At 43.4% G+C, this 19,361-nt stretch overlaps 1 protein-coding gene across 1 annotated transcript in view; it reads right to left on the bottom strand.

Annotated features, from left to right (window-relative positions):
* Nucleotides 1-19,361, bottom strand: part of Sdcbp (syndecan binding protein) — a gene marked incomplete at its 3' end in the record, with an annotated part of 38,182 nt that overhangs the window by 14,133 nt on the left and 4,688 nt on the right. Inside the window, exons 2-3 of the mRNA XM_023717685.1 lie at nt 18,921-19,035; nt 9,635-9,700 (exon numbers count right to left, since the gene is read on the bottom strand). Of these exons, the coding sequence (XP_023573453.1) occupies nt 9,635-9,700; nt 18,921-19,035 (181 nt within the window). The remainder of the gene's footprint in view (nt 1-9,634; nt 9,701-18,920; nt 19,036-19,361) is intronic.

Genomic DNA, 19,361 nt, shown 5'->3' on the forward strand with positions numbered 1-19,361 from the left:
TGCTACCCCTGCTTTTTTCTGAGGTGCTGGGGCATGTAGTATTGTGTTCTATCCTTTGACTTTCAGCCTTTTAATGTCTTTATGAGTTAAATGTGTTTCTTGCATACAGCACATTGTTGGATTTTGTTTCCTAATCCACTGTGCCAGTCTATTTCTCTTAATTGGTGAATTTGAGTCCATTTACATTGACGATTAGAATTGAGATATACTGACTTACAGTTGACATGTTTTTTACCTGTTGTCATTTACTCTTTTTTCTCCTGTGTTTAATAGTTTGCCCTATTTAGTTGGTTGCTTCTGATGTCATTCATGGAGTTCTGATCATTTTTGTCCCTCTCTAGAACATCTTCCAGTAGCCTGTGTAGGGTTGGCTTTATCATCATGAAATTCTCTAGCTGTTCTTTGTCATGAAACTATTTCACTTCTCCATCAAACTTGAAAGAAAGTTTTGCAGGGTATAGTAGTCTGGGCTGGAATTTGTTTTCATAGAGGACCTGAAGTACTCTGCTCCATGCTCTTCTTGCCTGCATGGTTTGTGAAGAGAAGTCGGCCGTAATTCTGATGGGTTTTCCTTTGAATGTGATCTGTTTCTTTTCTCTAGCGGCTTTCAGTAGATTATTCTTGTGCTGAATTTCTGGGATCTTGACTGTTATATGTCTCTGTGTGTTTTTCATTGGGTTGAGGTTACTTGGCCATCTGTATGCTTCGGTTACCTGAATGTCAGAATGTTTCCTCATATTTGGGAAGTTTTCTGTAATTACTTCTGCCCATGTTTTTTTAATGTCATTTGTATTGACTCCTTCTTTCCCACTGATGCCTATTAGTCTCACATTGTTCATCTTTGCATCATCTTGCAGGTGATGGGATTATTTTTTCCTCCATTCTCGTTTTTAAGAGATCCTTTCTTACCTTTTCACTAGCTGCACCAGCATCTTCAAGATCTGAAACTCTGTCTTCACATTCACTTAAATGGTTTTGCAAGCTTGTGATTGAGATTTTAATTTCCTCTATATCTCTGACTCTGCTTCATGTTATCTATTTCTTTCCTGTATTGCTAATTCAAGGAATTTATCATTTTTCTAATCTCTATTTTGTTAATCAATGTCTTCTTTAGAAGCAGTTAGAAATTCTTTTACTACAGTGTTTTTTTCAGATTGGGTTTCCTCCCTATGTTTCTGTAGTTGCTTCTTTACTTCAGATACTATGAGTTCTGATAATCTTTATTTTAGAAAAGAATTGCACTCTGAGTTCCTCTATAACTTTCTGCTGTTGCTTATTTACTATTACCCCTATTAATTCATGCGTTTGAGCCGAGCTAGTGTCCTCTGCACTTGTTCTGGGTGGGCATTGGGTTTCCTCCATGTTTCTGCATTTGATTCTTTACTGCAGATGTTATTAATGCAAGGATTTCTTTTTTCATTTCCAATCTGTGTTCCTCTATACCTTTGTGCAGATGTTTATTTCAGAATCCATTGATTCTTTGCTTTCAGCTGTGTGATTCCCAATTTCAGCTGTGTTAGTGTCCTCTGTACTTGTTACAGGTGCGCTTGGGTTCTGAGGTTCCATTTTGTTCCTTCTCGTCATTTTGTGTAGCTGTCTTCTGACTTTTGTTGTAGATCTTCGTTGTAGTTACAACCTTAGCACCTACTGAAGTTCAGGTGCAGATCTACAAAGTTTGGATTTCTCCAGTTGTGCCTGGCTTGGGTCTGGCTGCTGTGCTCAGTTCCTTCCTACTGCTGCCCTTAGGGGTGAACCTGTTGTGCCTCTCTGGCAAGATGTTCTGCTCCTGGACTAGCTGCGTGGTTCTATCCCCCTATCCTCTCTGCAGGGATTGCAGCTGCAGGGTTTCACCCCAGGCCTATATGCCAGGCCTGAGCTGAGTCTGCAGGGGACAAGGTGGAGTAGGGGGGAGAGGCAGCTCTCCCACACACTCACCAGGCCTGGGCTAGGACTGGTTCTGGGGAATTCCAGGAATGGGGCAGAAATTCCTACTTGGCAGGCGGAGTGGGGTAGGTGCTGAGGAGTGGTGGGGGGTATCCCCATGGGGTGGAAGGTCTCACCCACGCTGCGCCTGGGCTGGGACCAGTAACAGGTCCCGCGGGCTCAGGGTAGCCGGAAGCTCTCCCACACATTCACCGGACCTGGGCTAGATCTGGGTCTGGGGGTTCCCGGAATGTGGCAGAAATTCCTACTTGGCAGGCGGGGTGGGGGAGGTTAACCATGTGATTTTAAAGACAAAGGTAGTAAGAAAAAGTTTATATCTCAAGCTCTGAAATCAATGCCGAGAATAGTTTTGAAAAGAGACAGGTACTTAAATCATAGCCTACAAAACTCTGAGTAGTATTAAACTTATGTGGATTGTAAATGTTCTTCTATATAGTACCTGTTATTGAGACAAATTTAACATCTGTTTTATAAACTGTTAAGTATTCCCAAAGCGCATCATGAAAATCCTTGTAACTGTAATAACAATCTACAAATTTAAAATGTAACTGCAAGATTTTTTAATCAGCTATCAACTAAAAAGAAGAGCTGACAGCCAATTGGATTATTTTCTTGAATTTCACTCCCCTCCAGCAAATCCACAAGAATCCTCTCAACCTCCTCAACCAGCTGCTCCTACCCTATCTTCCCCTCAAACCCTAACATCCATCATCCCCCATGTCATCGCCATTTTCTCTTCCGGCACACCACACCCGATCTCACTTCGCCCACCTCCCACCATCTTCATGCCAACCACAACCATCATCCACCACTTGCTCCACCCCAGCCCCTATTCCTTCCTGTGAGGTGGCTGTAGTTCATGTCCCTTGTACTCCCCCTCTGACCTATCTCAGATCTCTCATACACTAGGATTCTTCTCTGCAGATCCCACAATTATATAAGACTTAGGATTTGTGATTCCTTGCATTACAAGGTTCTCAGTATCATCCTTTCATCCACCCTCTCCCCTCTACAAAAAAACTCAGCTGTGGGAAGCAGGCCAAGCCAAGACTGACCACAGACATCAGACTAACCTTGACCTTCCCACTGGGGATGCTGCTATACCAAATGCAGCCCCCCTCCCCAGATTATAAGGGAAATAATTGCTCATTGCACATGGCACATGGCTATGATGACTGGTTGCATTATTGTAGGTCTAAACAAAATTTCCTACAAATGATCAAAAACTTCATGAACAAACCCAACACGCAGATGAAAACCCTGCTGAATTTCTTTCTCACCTTACTGATACCTGACCAAATACACTACTCTGCCCTTGATACCCAGGCAGGCCAAGTTAAAAAAACAGTTTTGGCCCTCAAACCCCACAGGGAGATCTCCTTAATCTGGACTTCCCTCTCTTCAATAATAGAGAAGAACAAAAAGACAAATAGCAACACACTGAACTTCTGGCTACAGCACTCAGGGTCCCTGGAAAGGCTAAGCCAAAACAAAATGGTGTCATCCTAGTCCCCCCCCACCACCACATTTTAAATGCAGCAAGGACACTAGGCTTGAGCCTGCCCCAACCTGTGGCCACCACAAGGACTTTGTCACACCTGCAATCTTGAGGGTCACTGTAAGATGTAACAAGATTGTCTTGTCCGCCAGCAAGCAGGTAAATTATCTAACTCCCTAACCTCAGAGGAGAGCCCGTCACCATGGCCAGACTCATCACTAGCAGACCTGGTCGGTCTTGCCCGATGAGGATTGACGAGGCTCAGGGTCCACGGCTCCCATAAAGATCTCTTTCTTTTCTTTTTTTTTTTTTTTTTTGCAGAACCGGGGATTGAACTCAGGCCCTTGCGCTTGCCAGGGAAGCACTTATTCCACTGAGCCATCTCCCTGGCCCCCAAGGATCTCCTTCTCAAAGCTCCGAGTCTCACTGGACATCTCAGGTAAAACACTTTTACTGTTGACACGAGGGTCACATACAGTATTCTTCCTGAGTTTTCAGGTTGCTGCACCACCTGTTCTATGATATCCATTATGGGAACTGATAGCCAACTTACACAAACCCCCCAGACAAGTCCCATCCCCTGCCAATTCCAAACCCTTTTCTTTACCCAGCGTTCCCTTGTCATGCCAACTTGCCTTACACCCCTCCTGGGCAGGGATCTCCAAAAGCTCAACTTCTCTTTCGGTTTCTTCCCACAGTACTTGTCTTTCACACTCAATCACCACGTGTCGCCAGTCCTTTTCCTCCTCTTCCTCCCACCCTTGTCAATCCCAGTTTGGGAAACCCCAGCCCCACTTTCACTGGGGGTGTGTGTAACATGTTACCCCTATACTAATTTACCTGAGGGGTCCTTCAGCCTTTCCCTGTGTCCCCCAATACCCAATAGCCCCCAAACACGAACAGGGACTCAAACCTATAATAGAACCCCTCTTAGCCAATGGCTTTCTTAGGACTGTCCATTCACCTTACAATGTCTCTATTCTCCCTGTACTGAAGTCCAATGGCTCCTACCATTTAGTTCAGGATCTCAGAGGTATCAACAATGTGAACACTGATTCACCTAGTGGTACCAAACCCTTACACTTCGCTCTCTCATATCCTCCTGTCCACTACTTACTCTACAGTCTACTCAGACCTTACAGACACATTCCTCACTATCACTCTATACTTTGATTGTCAGGATCTATTTGCTTTCACAAGGACAGAGCCAGACATCCTCTCATCTGTAGAACACACATAGATACTACTACCTCAGGGGTTTAGGGAGTCCTCACTTCTTTAGCCAAGCCCATGCTACTGACATCCACACTGTCAACCTCAACCTCAAACCCAACACCCTCTTTCAATATGTAGATGATTTTGTTCTCTGCTCTCCATCCCATGCTCTAACCATGTAACATTCAGCTACCCTCAACTTTCTCTCAGGTCATGGAGGTAGGGTTTTCCCCACCAAAGCTGGGATAGCCTCACCAATATCCCTGACAAATTTCCAGATTGACCCATGTACTGTTACTCTGTCTGGTTCTTGATCCCCTTACTCCTATGATTCTTGTGTTCTGTTGGACTCTGGTCACTTCTCCGAAGGCCCTAACATCCCCGCATAAAACCACTTTTCTGTCTCTTGTGTGGGCTCACCCTCAATTACCTGTCCTGACTTTCTCCAACAATAATCCCTCCTGCCCTTCGGTCTTACTCTGACTGCCCCATGGCTCTCTCCTTGCACATCTGCCTACTTCCTTTTTAAACTTTTCTGAGCCACAAATGGTCAAGTCCTTAATACTGCCACACACACTGGAACATGCACACTAACCTTTCACATCCCACACTGCAGGTTGTGGGACACTGAAAAGCCCAGAGGGCAAACGTGACTGCGGGGCTCTTGCCACAAAGACTTTGCCATACCCCTTCTGGTCCTTTCTTGCTCTTGGATTCTACCTTTGCCCTGCCCACAATCCCCTTGCAAAGACCTTTCACAGTATCATTGCCCTTACTAGGGATGTGAAACCATCAGTAGCTAAGATTTTTGGATCCTCACATTTCTCTAAAACTGACCAGGTCTGCTCGCTCCTCCTATGCCTTCTGGACAGTCCAACTCAAAAATCCTTACTATGACGTCTGGAGCACTGGCATTTAATGGGGTCTTCAAATCTACAACGCCCAGACCCAGGGGTAATTCTTAAGAGTCCAAGTCCCTACCTGTCCCCTAGTCTTCCCTCTTTCCTCCTTTCTTCCTTTCCATGTACGCACCGCAACCTCTGTACTTCAGCTTCTCAATAAAACCTTTAATAAGTCTGTCCAAAATTATAGTCTGACTTGCAATGCCTTAGATCTTCTTAGCTGCTAGCCTTGTATACCCCTCCCACAAAGATCAATACATGGCCTACCCTGCCACCCTAAATGTCTCCTCATTTCAAACTAACTCGAAAGCACAAATCCTGGGTCCCCAACTCCAATGGCCCACTAACTTCTATTGCATCTACCCTCGGACCCCTCTCAATCCACCTCTAAGGTGAGCAATCTGACCTGATGCACACACTTACATCCCAGCACCAATGCCTCAACTCCATCTGCTCCCTGCATGGACAGTTCTTTGTCTGTGGCCATCACCTACCTCCAACCCACCCAGCAGGGCTCTCGCATCTTGGCTGTTGTACTCCACAGATTCCCCTAAATGCTGAAGCCCAAATTATTAACAGGATTAGAAAACATACCCCAACACCATCACAGGGCCATACATTTGCCCGAGGCCTGGCAGGTACTAGCCTCTTCTCGGCCATCGGCATGGGAACCAGAGGTATTGGGACATTTTTACTCTAAGTTGTCTGCTGTCCTTGCCGATTCTATCAAAGAGGTATCAGGGTCTATTACCATACCCCAAAACCAAATCACCTCCCTATCAGCTGTGGTGCTCCAAACCCTCCATCCAAGCTCCAGGCATTCTAACAGCTGAAAAGGGAGGCACCTGTGCTCTTCTGGGAGGAACATGCTGTTACTCATTAGCCAGTCAGGCATTTTTACGCTGACTGTCAAAGAAAATACCAACTCCTCTCTGTCCTGGTGGCCTGCTGCCTGGGTACAGTGGGGCCCCCTTATCCTACCTCTCTTGGACTCTCTCACAATGATTGTCGTTCTACTTCTTGTAGCTCCTTGCCTATTCAAACATTTCTCAAGACCTCTCCAATCTAGGATACAGGCCTTCATCACCAGAGAGCTCTTTGACCTGGCTGAGATCCTTGGTGCCAGCTTCTAAGTGGGCCTGATCTGCTACCCCAATGACTACAGCAGTCCCCACCAAGTCGCCCCCAGTCAGCAAGCAGCAGCTTGAGTGAGTCACGTCCCTTAACAACAAAAAGTCAGGAATGATGGCTTTCCACCAGTATGTATCTTGGTGAAGGTTATCACAGCTATGATCCAACATGGCATTGGGCCCCAAAACAATGTGTCCCTTCAGAACTAACTTCTGTGTTCTTCTAGTACCAAAATAAACTTCCAATAAACTTCCCACTTCCTTTTCCCATGCACAACCCTCCATTCCTCTCCCGACAGGACGCTTCACTCACCCATGTGGACGCCAACCCTAGCTACCAGCTTCTTCCTCCCGGTGTTCTAGCAATCTCCAACAAAAGCAATGAAGTCTTTCTTTGTACCTCTATCAGCCTCTCTACAGCACCAAAAACCTTACAGATTCCATCTGTGTGTCTCCAGCCTGGCCTGACTCTCCCAGCCTCCAGCGTGCTTGCCAGCAGAAGCATTACTCTACACCGGAGGCTGCCATCCGCCAGCACAGGAAAGGCAGTATGCTAGGACAAGAATTTGGCAGGATCTAGAGAAGGACTCTGCCCACTGGGATACGAGGCTGCCAGAAGGCTTTAATCACAGAAGCTTGTTAAACCTTCGCCCTGCCCTCTTTGTATCCAGATAAAACTCTTCATTGGGCAGCTTTGTCACTCCCCGCCCATCTGCACTAAGTAACTGGATACAGTCTACATGCCTTCACAAAAGCCTGCCACTTGGTCTCCTATTTCTTTCATTAGACTATCATTTTTTTCTTAAAATGCTTGTGTAAGCAGAGGAACCATAGGCTCCTGTTATATCTGAAATAGATTCATGATTCTATATGATGCTGAAAGCCTGATGGTTACTATAAAACAGCTTAGGCCAGTAGCTGGGAAAGACAAATACTACGCTGACCTATAATGCCTTTTCAGAGACAGCTCAAAAAGTCAAATGGAAGTATCTTAAAAAATGAAGCCCCCCCCCCCCCCCCAGTCAAGATGCAGGCCAACACTACTGGCTAGATCACAAATGCTTTTAAAGCTAGTGGGACTAATACAAACATCACGTTTCCCTCTTGTTCTGGACCATTTCCTAGCAGCTTGCTTTCTGTTCTGAACATAAACAGCCTTCTGCTGAACATTACCTAAGTCATTTACTTCTGTGGAAAGAGTTCAGTCTTATGTAGGTTGCAGCCCTCTTTATTTTTCAGCTCAATATTCCTCAGTATCAATGATTTTTTCAATTTTCAAAAAAACAAAAACTCAGCTCAAAGCCAATTGTGGTTAATTTACGCTGAATTCCATAAAAAGCTATCAAAAAAAAAAAAAAAAGGCGAAAACAAAGACTGTATTAGTCATTCTTTCAGATCAGTCCGCAGATCCTTATCAGACAATGTTCTGGTGTCATTAGTGGTTCAAGATGATAACGCTGGAAAGCTGAACACTTTGGATAAGAGCTTTTTAAAAAGAAAGAGAGCTTGTTCACAGATACACTTTGTGGAAATAAAAAACCACTTAAAAATACACTGACAGAACACAAAAGAAAGACAGTGATAGAATATTTAAGACAAGTGAATCAGTCACTTAAACATCAAAGCCTTGGCAGCTGAAACCACGATCACAGACCTTACAAGCCACACTATAATACCCTCCATGGATTTAGGATGGACAGCTCTGCACACGATCCCCCCACACCAAACTGCCCACCCACCAAGAGCAAGAATCCCAGCTAGGGCTGCCTCATTGGTGGTGCTTCCTTTTGCTTTCGCCCTCATGAGGCCAATCTTTTTGCCTAGAATACAGTCTTCATAATAGACTTTTTCTCCTCATTAATCAGCTATTAAAAGAATTGAGTATACTGAAGTCAGGGCCTCAAGCAAAATGATTTTTCTGATACAATGCAAAAATTATTTGTAAACTAAAGAAGTACAGAAGTTGAATAAAACAAGTGGAGAGAGTATGTGTTTACATCAAGTGGAGAGAAATTGTAAACAGATGGGTTCATAATTTGCAAGTTGAATCCATTTGAAAACAGTACCATAAATTTCAAGAACTGCAATGACTAATTACAACTCCAGTTTCTTCTTAAGCAGAAGCATGACTCTACAAAGCTAGTGCTACTAGGACTATAGTATTACTAGCTAGTACCATTAAAGAACTATAAATATTTCTCCATTTAGCATGCCTAGAAGTACTGTAGTCTCTAATATACTCACTGAAAGCATAAACAAGTGAAATATCTGCTCCTTATCTCTACTTTTTAAATTTATTTTCATTTTATTTTATTTTTTTGGGCAATATCAGGGATTGAACTCAGGACCCTACGCTTGCCAGGCAAACACTTTCTACTGAGCTATCTACCCGGCCCATCTGCTGCTTATCTCTAAAAGAAAAATCACATTTTCCTTGTGCTTTCATACTATTCCTGTTCTAACAGTATGTTCTCCACTTTTCATTATTTTTGTATTTAACTTTCCAATAAAGATTAAGTATGTCTGAATAGTAAAAAGAAAAATGTACCAATTCTATGCAAAAGGACAAGAATCTAAAAGATGAATCAACTTAAATATGTTGTATGTAATTTCAGTTTTATGCTTTTTTTTTTGGTACCGGGAATGAAACTCAGGACCTTGTGCTTGCCAGGCAGGTACTTGTGCCTCTGAGCTAGCTCCCTAGCCTGTAATTTCAGTTTTAATCAGTAAAAACCTCTTTGAAGAATTTAAGTGAATTTTTAAATACTTCATGTATATTAATTCACAATAAAATGAAAAAGAATTGCTAATTTTTCTTTTCAGTGTACAACAGAATGAGTTATGAATCGTAAAACTGAACGTACATCTGTTAGCTAAATCTTTTGCTTTAATTCACAAAGTAAAATGAATGTATGTCAGTATATCTTTTAAAAAATTAAACATACCTGTATTACTTTGTCTACCTTCAAATCTTCAAGAGATGGATAGAGAGACATTTCTGCAGGATTTTTCTAAAAGGAAAAAAATATATTATGCAAGAGTCACAGAAATTTATATAGCATGCACTGACAGCACATATGTAAATATATACAACTGTTTAATGTCAGTAAGAAATATTTAAATTGCCAAACATGGAAAATATAAGAAAATCAAGGCTATACCACAAACCAGTAATTGATATTTAGGGGCTGCTCATGACTGTGTTCATTATATTTTCAACCTACCTTCAAACAAAGTCCCTTCATTTCACAAGTTTAGAAAAACAAAACAAAATCTAACCATTCTATAATATACACCAACAAAAAATACCTATGGGGGGGGGGAAAGGAGAAAATCTGAAAGAACACCTAGTTTATAGCAGTACTTGGCAACTAACACTATCTTGAAAAACTAGTACAATGTTCTTGGACTGCATACATTTCTTTGCAGCAGCAAAATCTAAACGCATATCATATGATATCAATATAGAAAAACTCATCACTAAAAAATATACAGACTACACTACATCATAAATTTTTAGTTAACACTTTCATCTCCTAACATAGATGCTAAGGGAATAGGGAATAAGAGGGGAATTTTTGTCTTTCATTTATTGTTCCATGTATTTCAATTACCAACACCTTTTGCAATAATTTAAAACAAAGTTCTCTAAAAATACAACACAAATGCATTAAATTTCACTAGCTACCGTGGAAAGGAATACTTTTCACTTGACCCAACAAAACAGAGGATCTCCTAAAATGACAGGGCCTGACAACACTCTGCCAACTTACAAGCTCCCATTAGCAAAGCCAACCCTCACTGCCCACTCTCCAAAACTGAAGCTGTGCCTCTGCAAGCTGGCAGGTGTTAAGTACTGTGTCGGCTGGCACAGCTGAAGGTACAAAGAAAGGTTTCATTTCTTCCCAAGTCCAAGGATCACTCTGGCCAGTCCCTGCACTAACTGCCTCTCTAGCACTTCACGTTCTACAGGGTACCGATTCTTCAGCTCACAGCAGCAGCACAGCAGAACACAATAGCAAGGTGATCCCTTCATGAGCTGCTGCCCCAAGGGCTCCTTTCGGGTGGGCTTTGCAAGGAATTCCACTGCGCAGCATTTCAGAGTGTAAACTTCCAGCATGTCCCAACACTACCCGCTAAGCAGTATCTTGCCCCACTGTAGTCAGGGTTTAACAAGGGAAAAATACCTATTTTACTTTTTTTATTTAGTACAGGGTCTACAGGGTCTCATCAGATAGAACTCATAGTAGACTGAATCACAGTGAGCCTCCCGCTGCGCCCCGGGGGTAGGGCTGCACAGCAGGGGATCAAACCCCCAGGCAGCTGTGCTCTGCCTAAGCAGTCACTTTAGTTCAATGAACTATCTGGCCAGCTCTACAGGGGAAAATATTTAATATACGACACAATTTATAGGATTATTTGATAATATTCACCTAAAGAGTCGAATGCAAAAAGAGCACAGATCTTTCCACTAGAGACCCAAAGAACCCAGCTGAGGGCCCAGACTCCACAGCCACATCCTGCAGGAGTCCAGGAAGAACTAGAGCCCCCAGCAACGCCCTCCAAGTCCAACTGGAAGCCTGTAGCCCACAACACCTTGCACAAGTCTGTATCGTGTGCTCTTCTGTGTCACTTTACAATGTCCTTACGTTTCAACTTGACTCTCTTTAGCACTTATTATAAACAGACCAACGACGGCAGTCTTCTAGCTTGTTTTGTTTTTGAGGGTTTCATCTGTGAAGAAGTTTTACCAGACATAACATTTTGCTGCAAGTCTGTTTCCCTCCTTTTTCAACATTTGGATCACACTCCTTTTTTCAGCCTGTACCATTTTTTTTTTTTAATGCTTACTGAGGCTTCTTTGTACATAATAAATTATTCTTTTCTTACGGTTCTCAAAATTATTTCTGACTTTTTCCCATCTGATTAGCATGTCTCACTGTAGGTCTCTGCATTTCTCCTATTCATGTCTGTCTCTGATTTGGAAAGTATGGCCAGTATTTCCATTTCTTCGAATAAACTGCCCCCTTCTCTTTACTCCTTCAGAGACTCCGACGACATACACGTCAGCTGACCCAAGGTGAGGCCACGAATATGCTAGGCGGTCTTGACATTTCTATTGTTACTGCCTCTCAGACTAGACAATCGGAAGTCCCCCACCTTTGAGCTCACTGAATCCTTTCACTAAACAAGTGTGCCATTAAGAATCAAGTTAATAACTTCCAGTTTACTACTGAAATGCAGCTTAGCTATTGCACTGCTCAGCCCCACAATTTAACTGGTTCTTATTTGTCTGGGCCGCCACAACCATTTTGTTCATGCATCCCTTTCCCGAGACTACCGAGCATCTTACAATGGCTTTCCTGAACCTGCTGTGAGGCCATCCACAGTAGCGCTGCTCAGGGCTGTTTTCTGAATCTCTTGTTCCTCTGACTGTGGGGCTTCCTTGTGTGCCTTTCAGCTTTATGTTCAGATCTAATACAGTTCTTGAAAAAAACAGCCAGCTCTCCTCGGCTTCACAGACCGGGAAAGATCTGTACAGATCTGCACAGGAAAAGAGCACTCGTTCTAGACTTCAGGTGCCTGTCGGACCGCTTGTGTAAATCTTTTCTCCGTGGGCCACCTTCAGAGAGATTCACCGGTGTCCCTTCTCACAGGTCGGGCCTTGGGCTACGTAGTGCTGTCATGCTCGCAGGGGTCCCTCCCTAGAGTCCATCTGTGGTTTGCAGCAGCTCTTCGGAGGGCGGGGATCATTTCACTCTCTCCCGCTCCATCTCACACCCAGGGAGAGAAAACAGACTGTGTTACCTACTGTCTGCGCAGCGCGCTCCATCAGAGCAGGTGAGGGGTGCAGCTCTCCTCGGCTCGCAGCACCGACCAGGAACTAGGATAGGGCGGCTCCCCTCAGCACCCTGGGACAGGAAGCAACCTCTCCAGAGCCCAGTGGGTGTCAGGCTAAGGTCTGTAGTGCTCACAGCAGGGAAGCTAGTAACTGGTCCCCTGAGCGGCCTGCCACAAGGCTGAAAATAGAAGACATACTCCGACTTGATTTCCTTCTCTAGGGTGTGCCTACAAATTAGGGGGCTTCGCCTGCTATCTCCAGGCTGAGCCACAGGGGACAACAATGGTGTGGGAGTGCTGGGCTCAACTCCCCAATGACAAATCACTACACAAGTACAAACGCCTCACATCATCCCACAGCAATCAGGATTAAACTCCAAGTTCAGATACAAACTTCAAAAGGCAGGCACCCTGTCACAGGGCCTCCAACCTTGCAGCCTCTCAGACGGAGCTCACAAATTATAGGCTCTTAAGGCCAGTACGCCTTTATTGCTTTTTTTTTTTAACTTTTATGTATTCAGTACAAGCTCTGCCTCCGCAGCTTTGGACACGTAGGGATCCTTCTGGTTCAGCCTCCACAGCGCTGGGATTACAGGCCTGTTTTGGCAGGTGGGGCGGGCTGGCACAGTGGTACCTGGGACTGCACCTGGGTCCTTGCGCTTGCCTGGCAAGCACTAAGACCGCTAAGCCATGTCCCTGCCGCCCTCCACCCCACCCCGGTACATCTCTGGGAAACACGGTCCTCAGTTTTTATTAAAAGATTTATCAGTGACTGTGGTAGTATCACACATTCCTCAAAACAACTAAAGACTCCCCTCCCTCTCTCCACCCCCTCAAAGAATAAAAAAGCAACAAACTACTCTACCAAGCATCAAGTTCCCCTCTGTCCCTCAAGCTTCTCAAAGCATTATCAGAATTACTCCCTTAAGTCTTTAAACAAATGTGCCCAGACCAAAGGTCTCCACAGCTCAAGCGCAGTATGTGGTATTTCAGAATATCTAGTTGATTTCCTCTCTAGATGCAATATTCTGAATAATGAAGTTCAAAACTCTGGTAAAGTCTGTTGCATAAAAAAAAAAAAAAAAAAAAAAAAAATCACCTGGACTGGTAACACTCATTGCTCTTACCGTTTGCTGAAATCTCTATACTACACTAACATACCTCTTGCAAAACTTACAACGACAAAGTTAAAATTGTTTGCTTAATCCATATAAAAAAATCTTAGGATGATAATTCAGGATCACATAATCACTGATGATCCATTAAATACAGTGATGAGACTCAAAATCCTCTAAACCCTACTCCCATTTCTGCCATCAATTTAGGCTGCATTGCAGGATATAAGCTTAGTGTTTCATATATTTAATCAACACCAATTAACAACCTTTTTGTAAGGCAGAAATCTGGGGCTTGTTTGTTCTTTAAATACTAGAACATAAACTATACTCTTCTAACTCCACCATAACAAAAAGCTTAACCATTCTAGTCTCATAAATTATTTCCATGATTGCAGCATATCAAACTACTTAAAGTAGCTTAATTAGCTTCATTATAAAATGAAAAACTGTACAAAACATCTTACTGTGGCACAGAAAACTGAAATGCACAGAGCAGAAGCCTAAAGTACATGAAGCATCAAAATTAAAACTAACTTGAGGTCCTGAAACATGGTTCCTTATGTCTAAAGTTTGTAAGAATAATAGGAAACCTCAATGCCGTTCTAATAAATTTCTAGGTCTTAGAAGCTGAAGAAACTGAAGACCTGGCCCCAAGTGGGGAACCAAAAGCCTCAAGGTGAGGTCTAGCAATATGCCCTCCAATTCTTTCCATATCATCAGGGTTGACTGGATCAAATTATAATTTTTGAGTTTCTTCTTTGCACAGTTCTAGTTTATGACTTTGTTTTCAAAGAAAAGAGAGAAACAGTTCTAATAGGATAAAATTATTTTATCTCACAAACATCATATGGGTTCACCAGAACCTTTTACACATGTAAGGTATGCTAGGGGATCTAGTGAAATTGTTTTTCCTGCACTTCAAACATTTGTGGTATTTTGTCAACCTAGGAATGACGTCCACATATTACAAATTAGGCTTTAAAACCCCACCAAAACTAACAGAATTGTCTAGAATGATGCAAAAGGATAGAGATCGTATTACACATCAGTTTGTATCATCCAAACCAAGCATCCTCTCAATATATGAAGCACTTGGCTAGCAAGCCCAAGGTCCTGAGCTCAACTCCCTCTAAAAAGGTATGTCCGAAAATACTACTCTAACAGATTTTTTTTTTAAAAAACCTTCACTGAACACCATAGAAAACCTGGAATTTTTCCTTTTTTATCCACAGTAGCAAGGGTAAAGATGTTTGGCAGGCACACTGAAATTCCACAAAACTAAAAATCAATGAATAAACAATATATCTGTAATTAGTAAAAGAAATATGCCTTTTGAAGTTAGTCTTTCAATAAGAAGGCTTTACCATGCAGTTACTTTGAAAGAAGCCCCTAGACCATCCCATTTTACTAAAAGGATATTCAACCTTCTTTCAGGTTTTGTATCTGTACTAAAATTTATTTGGTATGGTTTGTCAGAGGCCAAATGAAGCTAGGTGTATATACAGGTGATTGGAGAGAAATACAAAATTTTTTTAAATAAATTTTGTGCACTAATTAGAAAGAGAAATTCTAAATACTCAACAAAGATGATCAATTCTTCAAAATAATAAGCCATTAACGTCTTCAAAACACTGTATTTTGATTATGCAAGTGCAAAAACTACCAGACAGTAATTAAAAACCTATCTGATATAGGAAGTAAAGCCATGTTGTTATGTTGAGCTGTGGGGGACTCACGTCAATAATTTCTGACATTGCCAATTAAATAGAAGACCCAATGCTATTATGGGCTTCTATACTCTTTTAGAATATTTTGCTGAGTTTACACACCTATAATATTCAACAACGGAACTTAAAAAAAATTGGGGTATAACTATGAATGTCCATTTTGTATCTGTGTATTCAAAGTGGTTGGGATAGATATATAGTTGCATTCTCTTAACGAATAGAATGATTTTTTCTAATGGTGTTTGTAAGTAGGATCACAAGTCTACATCTTGTATACAGCAATTAACCACTAAGAAGAATACATGCAGTGTATTATTTGTTGAAACTGTACTTCCGATTTGATTTGAAACTGTCTCATTGCTATATGTTTATCAATAAAACTTTGAAAAGAAAAAAAAAAACATATCTGATATACCCCTGAAATCTGAAGAAGACCCAAAAGTAATGATAGGGTGGATCACATTAGAGATACATTTGAAATCTGGAAGAATCCAACACAGATTCATATATTAGGTTCATTAGCTGAAATCAAAGACACAGCACATTTCATAAAACACACACACTCACACACACACACACCCAAAACCAGGAAATCAGCAAATGATTTTCAATTGTGTTGAAATTGCTCTTAAAATTTCATCAAGTTTTTTTCACTCTCCTCATTTTCATTTTTGCAATTACTCATAACAGGATCTAAAAATGTACACAAAGTGTTCACCTGACCCACATAGAGCAGTAACCATGTTTTCAAACAGACTGAAGAATAAGAAGCCTCGCACTGGCTCACAAACATGGTGCTAAGCAACCCTCTTGCGAGTGCTACTCTTCCCAGGCAGTGTTTCTCAAACTTGTCCTCATCAGACGAGAATGTCCTGGGGCACTAGCGGCACATGCCTGTAATTCCTGAGCCAGGAAGACCACTGTGCGTCCCAGCTGCATAGCAAGACCTTGCACCAAACACATAAATAAAATCTTTTATTTTTTTGGCGGAACCGGGGATTGAACTCAGGCCCTTGCGCTTGCAAGGGAAGCGCTTATTCCACTGAGCCATCTCCCTGGCCCCAATAAATCTTAAATAAACAAAATACAGTCCCCCAGGCAGACAGATTTCACGGAATGACTCAGGAACTTTTTTGTGTCGCATGATTAGCCACTCAGAAAACACACGAAGTCTGTTCCAAGTAAAACAATTTCCTCCCACCCGAGACTCTACTTCTGACCCACTGGAGTACAAAAAAAATAAAAAATCTAACTGACAGCAAAAGTTGGAGAAAGTCTTACACTACTAGTGGGAATACACATGGAAAGTGAGTTTGCAATATTTACCAAAATCATAAAGGTCTTTAGAGTACAAATGTATTTGTAGAGAGAAAACAATGCATGTGAAAACGTTATTCACTGTAGGCAGCATAACAATTATAACAAGACTTAGTAGATAACTAAAAAGTTTTAAAAAGTAGCCTATCAAAAGGAATACAGGACCAGGAAGTTCAATCTCCCCCCCCCATAGCCCCCCAAAACAAACAGCTCTACGGCTCTGTACTGAATGCCTTTGTGACAATTTAAAGTTTGAGCCACGTGACTGATTACCTCCAGCGACTTGATTCTCTCATCAAAAACTAAATTTCCAAAAGTACGGGCAGGGCTGGCGAGATGGCTCAGTGGTCTAAAGCACCTACTTGGAACAAGCTTGGCAAAGCACAGGCACCACGGTTCGATCCCCCAGCACCACATGCCAGCCAGCACCGCCCCCGGTGGACTGAGCTGGCCACACACACACACACACTAAAATAAATAAATGTTAAAAAAAATTAAAAAAAAAACAACAAAAGTATGGGCAACAATCCAGCAGTCAGTAAAAGCCAATATTGCTACTCGTAGATTTAAAAGTACTTTCAAGTTGTTGGGGGGGGGGGGAGTCTCTTTCTAAAGGCTTTTGGCATTTATCTTTAAAAAGTACCCAAGTCTCTAAAGCGCTTGCTAAGGCAGGTCTGGGGTTCCTTCCGCACCGGCTCCGCTCCCGGGGCAGGGCGACTGAGACCGGACATGCCTACAATTCCAGCGCTTGGGCGGCTAAAGACAGGAGGTGCAGTACGAGTTTGATCGGTGTGGTGAAACCCTGTACTAAATAACATTAAAAAAATTTTAAAGTATCCATGTCTAACAAAAACAACAGAACAGGCGAGTCACACTCATTACAGGTAAATGTTGAGAATACATTTTCAATCACTAGCAGTCTTCCCTTTTTGATTTTATCAACTTTCTTATAATCCTCAAGACATAAAACGTAGTTTTCAAAATTAAACATGGATTATGAAGTAACTGTTCAGTGAAGTTTTTAAATGATTTTTTAAAATTCTGTAGCACAAGCCAATTTGTTAAAAAAAAATAGTATTACATACCATTTGAAGCACAAAAGTTTTATAACGAATCGGGTATCAGAAAAGATGATGGGGCTGGGGAGATGGCTCAGTAGGATAAGCGCTTCCCTGGCAAGCGCAAGGGTCTGAGTTCAATCCCCGGTTCCACAAAAAAAAAAGACTTGGTTTTTTTGAAAGATTAAATAAGATTTACAAACTGTCAAGCAACCTTATTTCTCCCCCAAAAAAAAAAAAAAAAAAGAACAGAAAAACATATTTCCTTTTTCTGTTAGACTTCAATTTCAAAAAGGAAAGTGAAAAGAAGAAAAAAAGAATTCCTTTTTTTTTTTCCTTTACTTTTTGGGAAACAGTCTCCCTAAATCAGGCTGGCCTCGAACTCCTCCTATGCAGTCGGTGCGATTTCGGGCGTGAGGCACCAATTTACTTGTTAAAAGATGACTTACGAGGGACGCAGCTGTCTTCAACGTAACTTTTCTTTTTTAACCGACGGCTAAGCGGCTGTTAACACCGGGCCAGCCGAGCACGTCGTCGGCGAGCTCGGGAGAAAGCGAGCGCGTCCAGCCGAGCGGGCGCCCCGCGCCCCTCGCCCCTCGCCCCTGGCCGCGGGCGCCGGGAGGCAGCGGGCGCCCCGAGACACTCCCAGAGGCCACCCATGGGCGGAACCTCAAACTTTCCCCGCGCACGCCCCCGCCGCCTTCCTAGGGCGACCAGGACATCCTGGAAGCGCGCTGAGTCACCGCTCTCGGGCGCGCCCCGGGCTCCGACTTCGCGGCGAGGGCGCCGCCCGGGCCAGCTGCTCCGCTAGGCGAGCGGCTCGTCCTCGGCGCGCCCGAGCAGTCGCCGGGGCCGGAGCGGGCCGGGGCGGCCGCGGGGCGCTCGCCGTCAGCAGCCTCCGGGGGTCGCGGAGGGACAGCCGGCCCGAGGCCCGCGTGCGGCGTTCCCACCGCGCTCTCAGGCCGGACCCACCTGCGGGGCGCAGGCTGAGGCGGCGCCGCTCCCGGGAACTTCCTCGCGGCCCGGCGGGCGCAGGGAGGGGGCGTCCCGCCGGAAAACCCCGCTCGGACCGCGCGCTCTCCGCCGAGGCCGGGTCCCCGCGCCGTCGACCCGGTGGGGAGCGCAGAAGTGTCCCTTCCCTCCCTCTCTCCCTCCCTCCCGAGGGCTAACCTCCGCGCGGGTCGCTCGCCGCTGCCGCCGCCGCCGCCCGCGTCTCCAGCACCGACTTCCGAGACCCGAGGGAACCGCGCGGCGCCGGAGGCCCGCCCGCCCCGAGCCAATGCTGCTTAATTTAATTTGTGATTAAAATATTGCTTCTAGTAGATTAGTTCTTCTTCTGTAATATAGGTGACAGCCAGTTTACCCAGACTGACAAAAAAAAAAAAAAAAATACTAAACACAAATGCTTTATAAACTCCCTATGTATGCACATACTTAGAATAAAGACAATATCTATATCTTAAGTATATAATAAATGTCAGCTTCTACCATTATAATTGGAATTATTTCTTGCATGCTAGTAAACCAAGAGGTGAATACTACTATTAAGATGAAGAAAGTTGAGACACTTCACAGGGAGAGCTCATATTAACATGCAAGATACACTAAAAA

The sequence above is a fragment of the Octodon degus genome, unplaced genomic scaffold (genome assembly GCF_000260255.1).
Source record: "Octodon degus isolate 3935 unplaced genomic scaffold, OctDeg1.0 scaffold00054, whole genome shotgun sequence".
Classification (NCBI taxonomy): Eukaryota; Metazoa; Chordata; class Mammalia; order Rodentia; family Octodontidae; genus Octodon; species Octodon degus.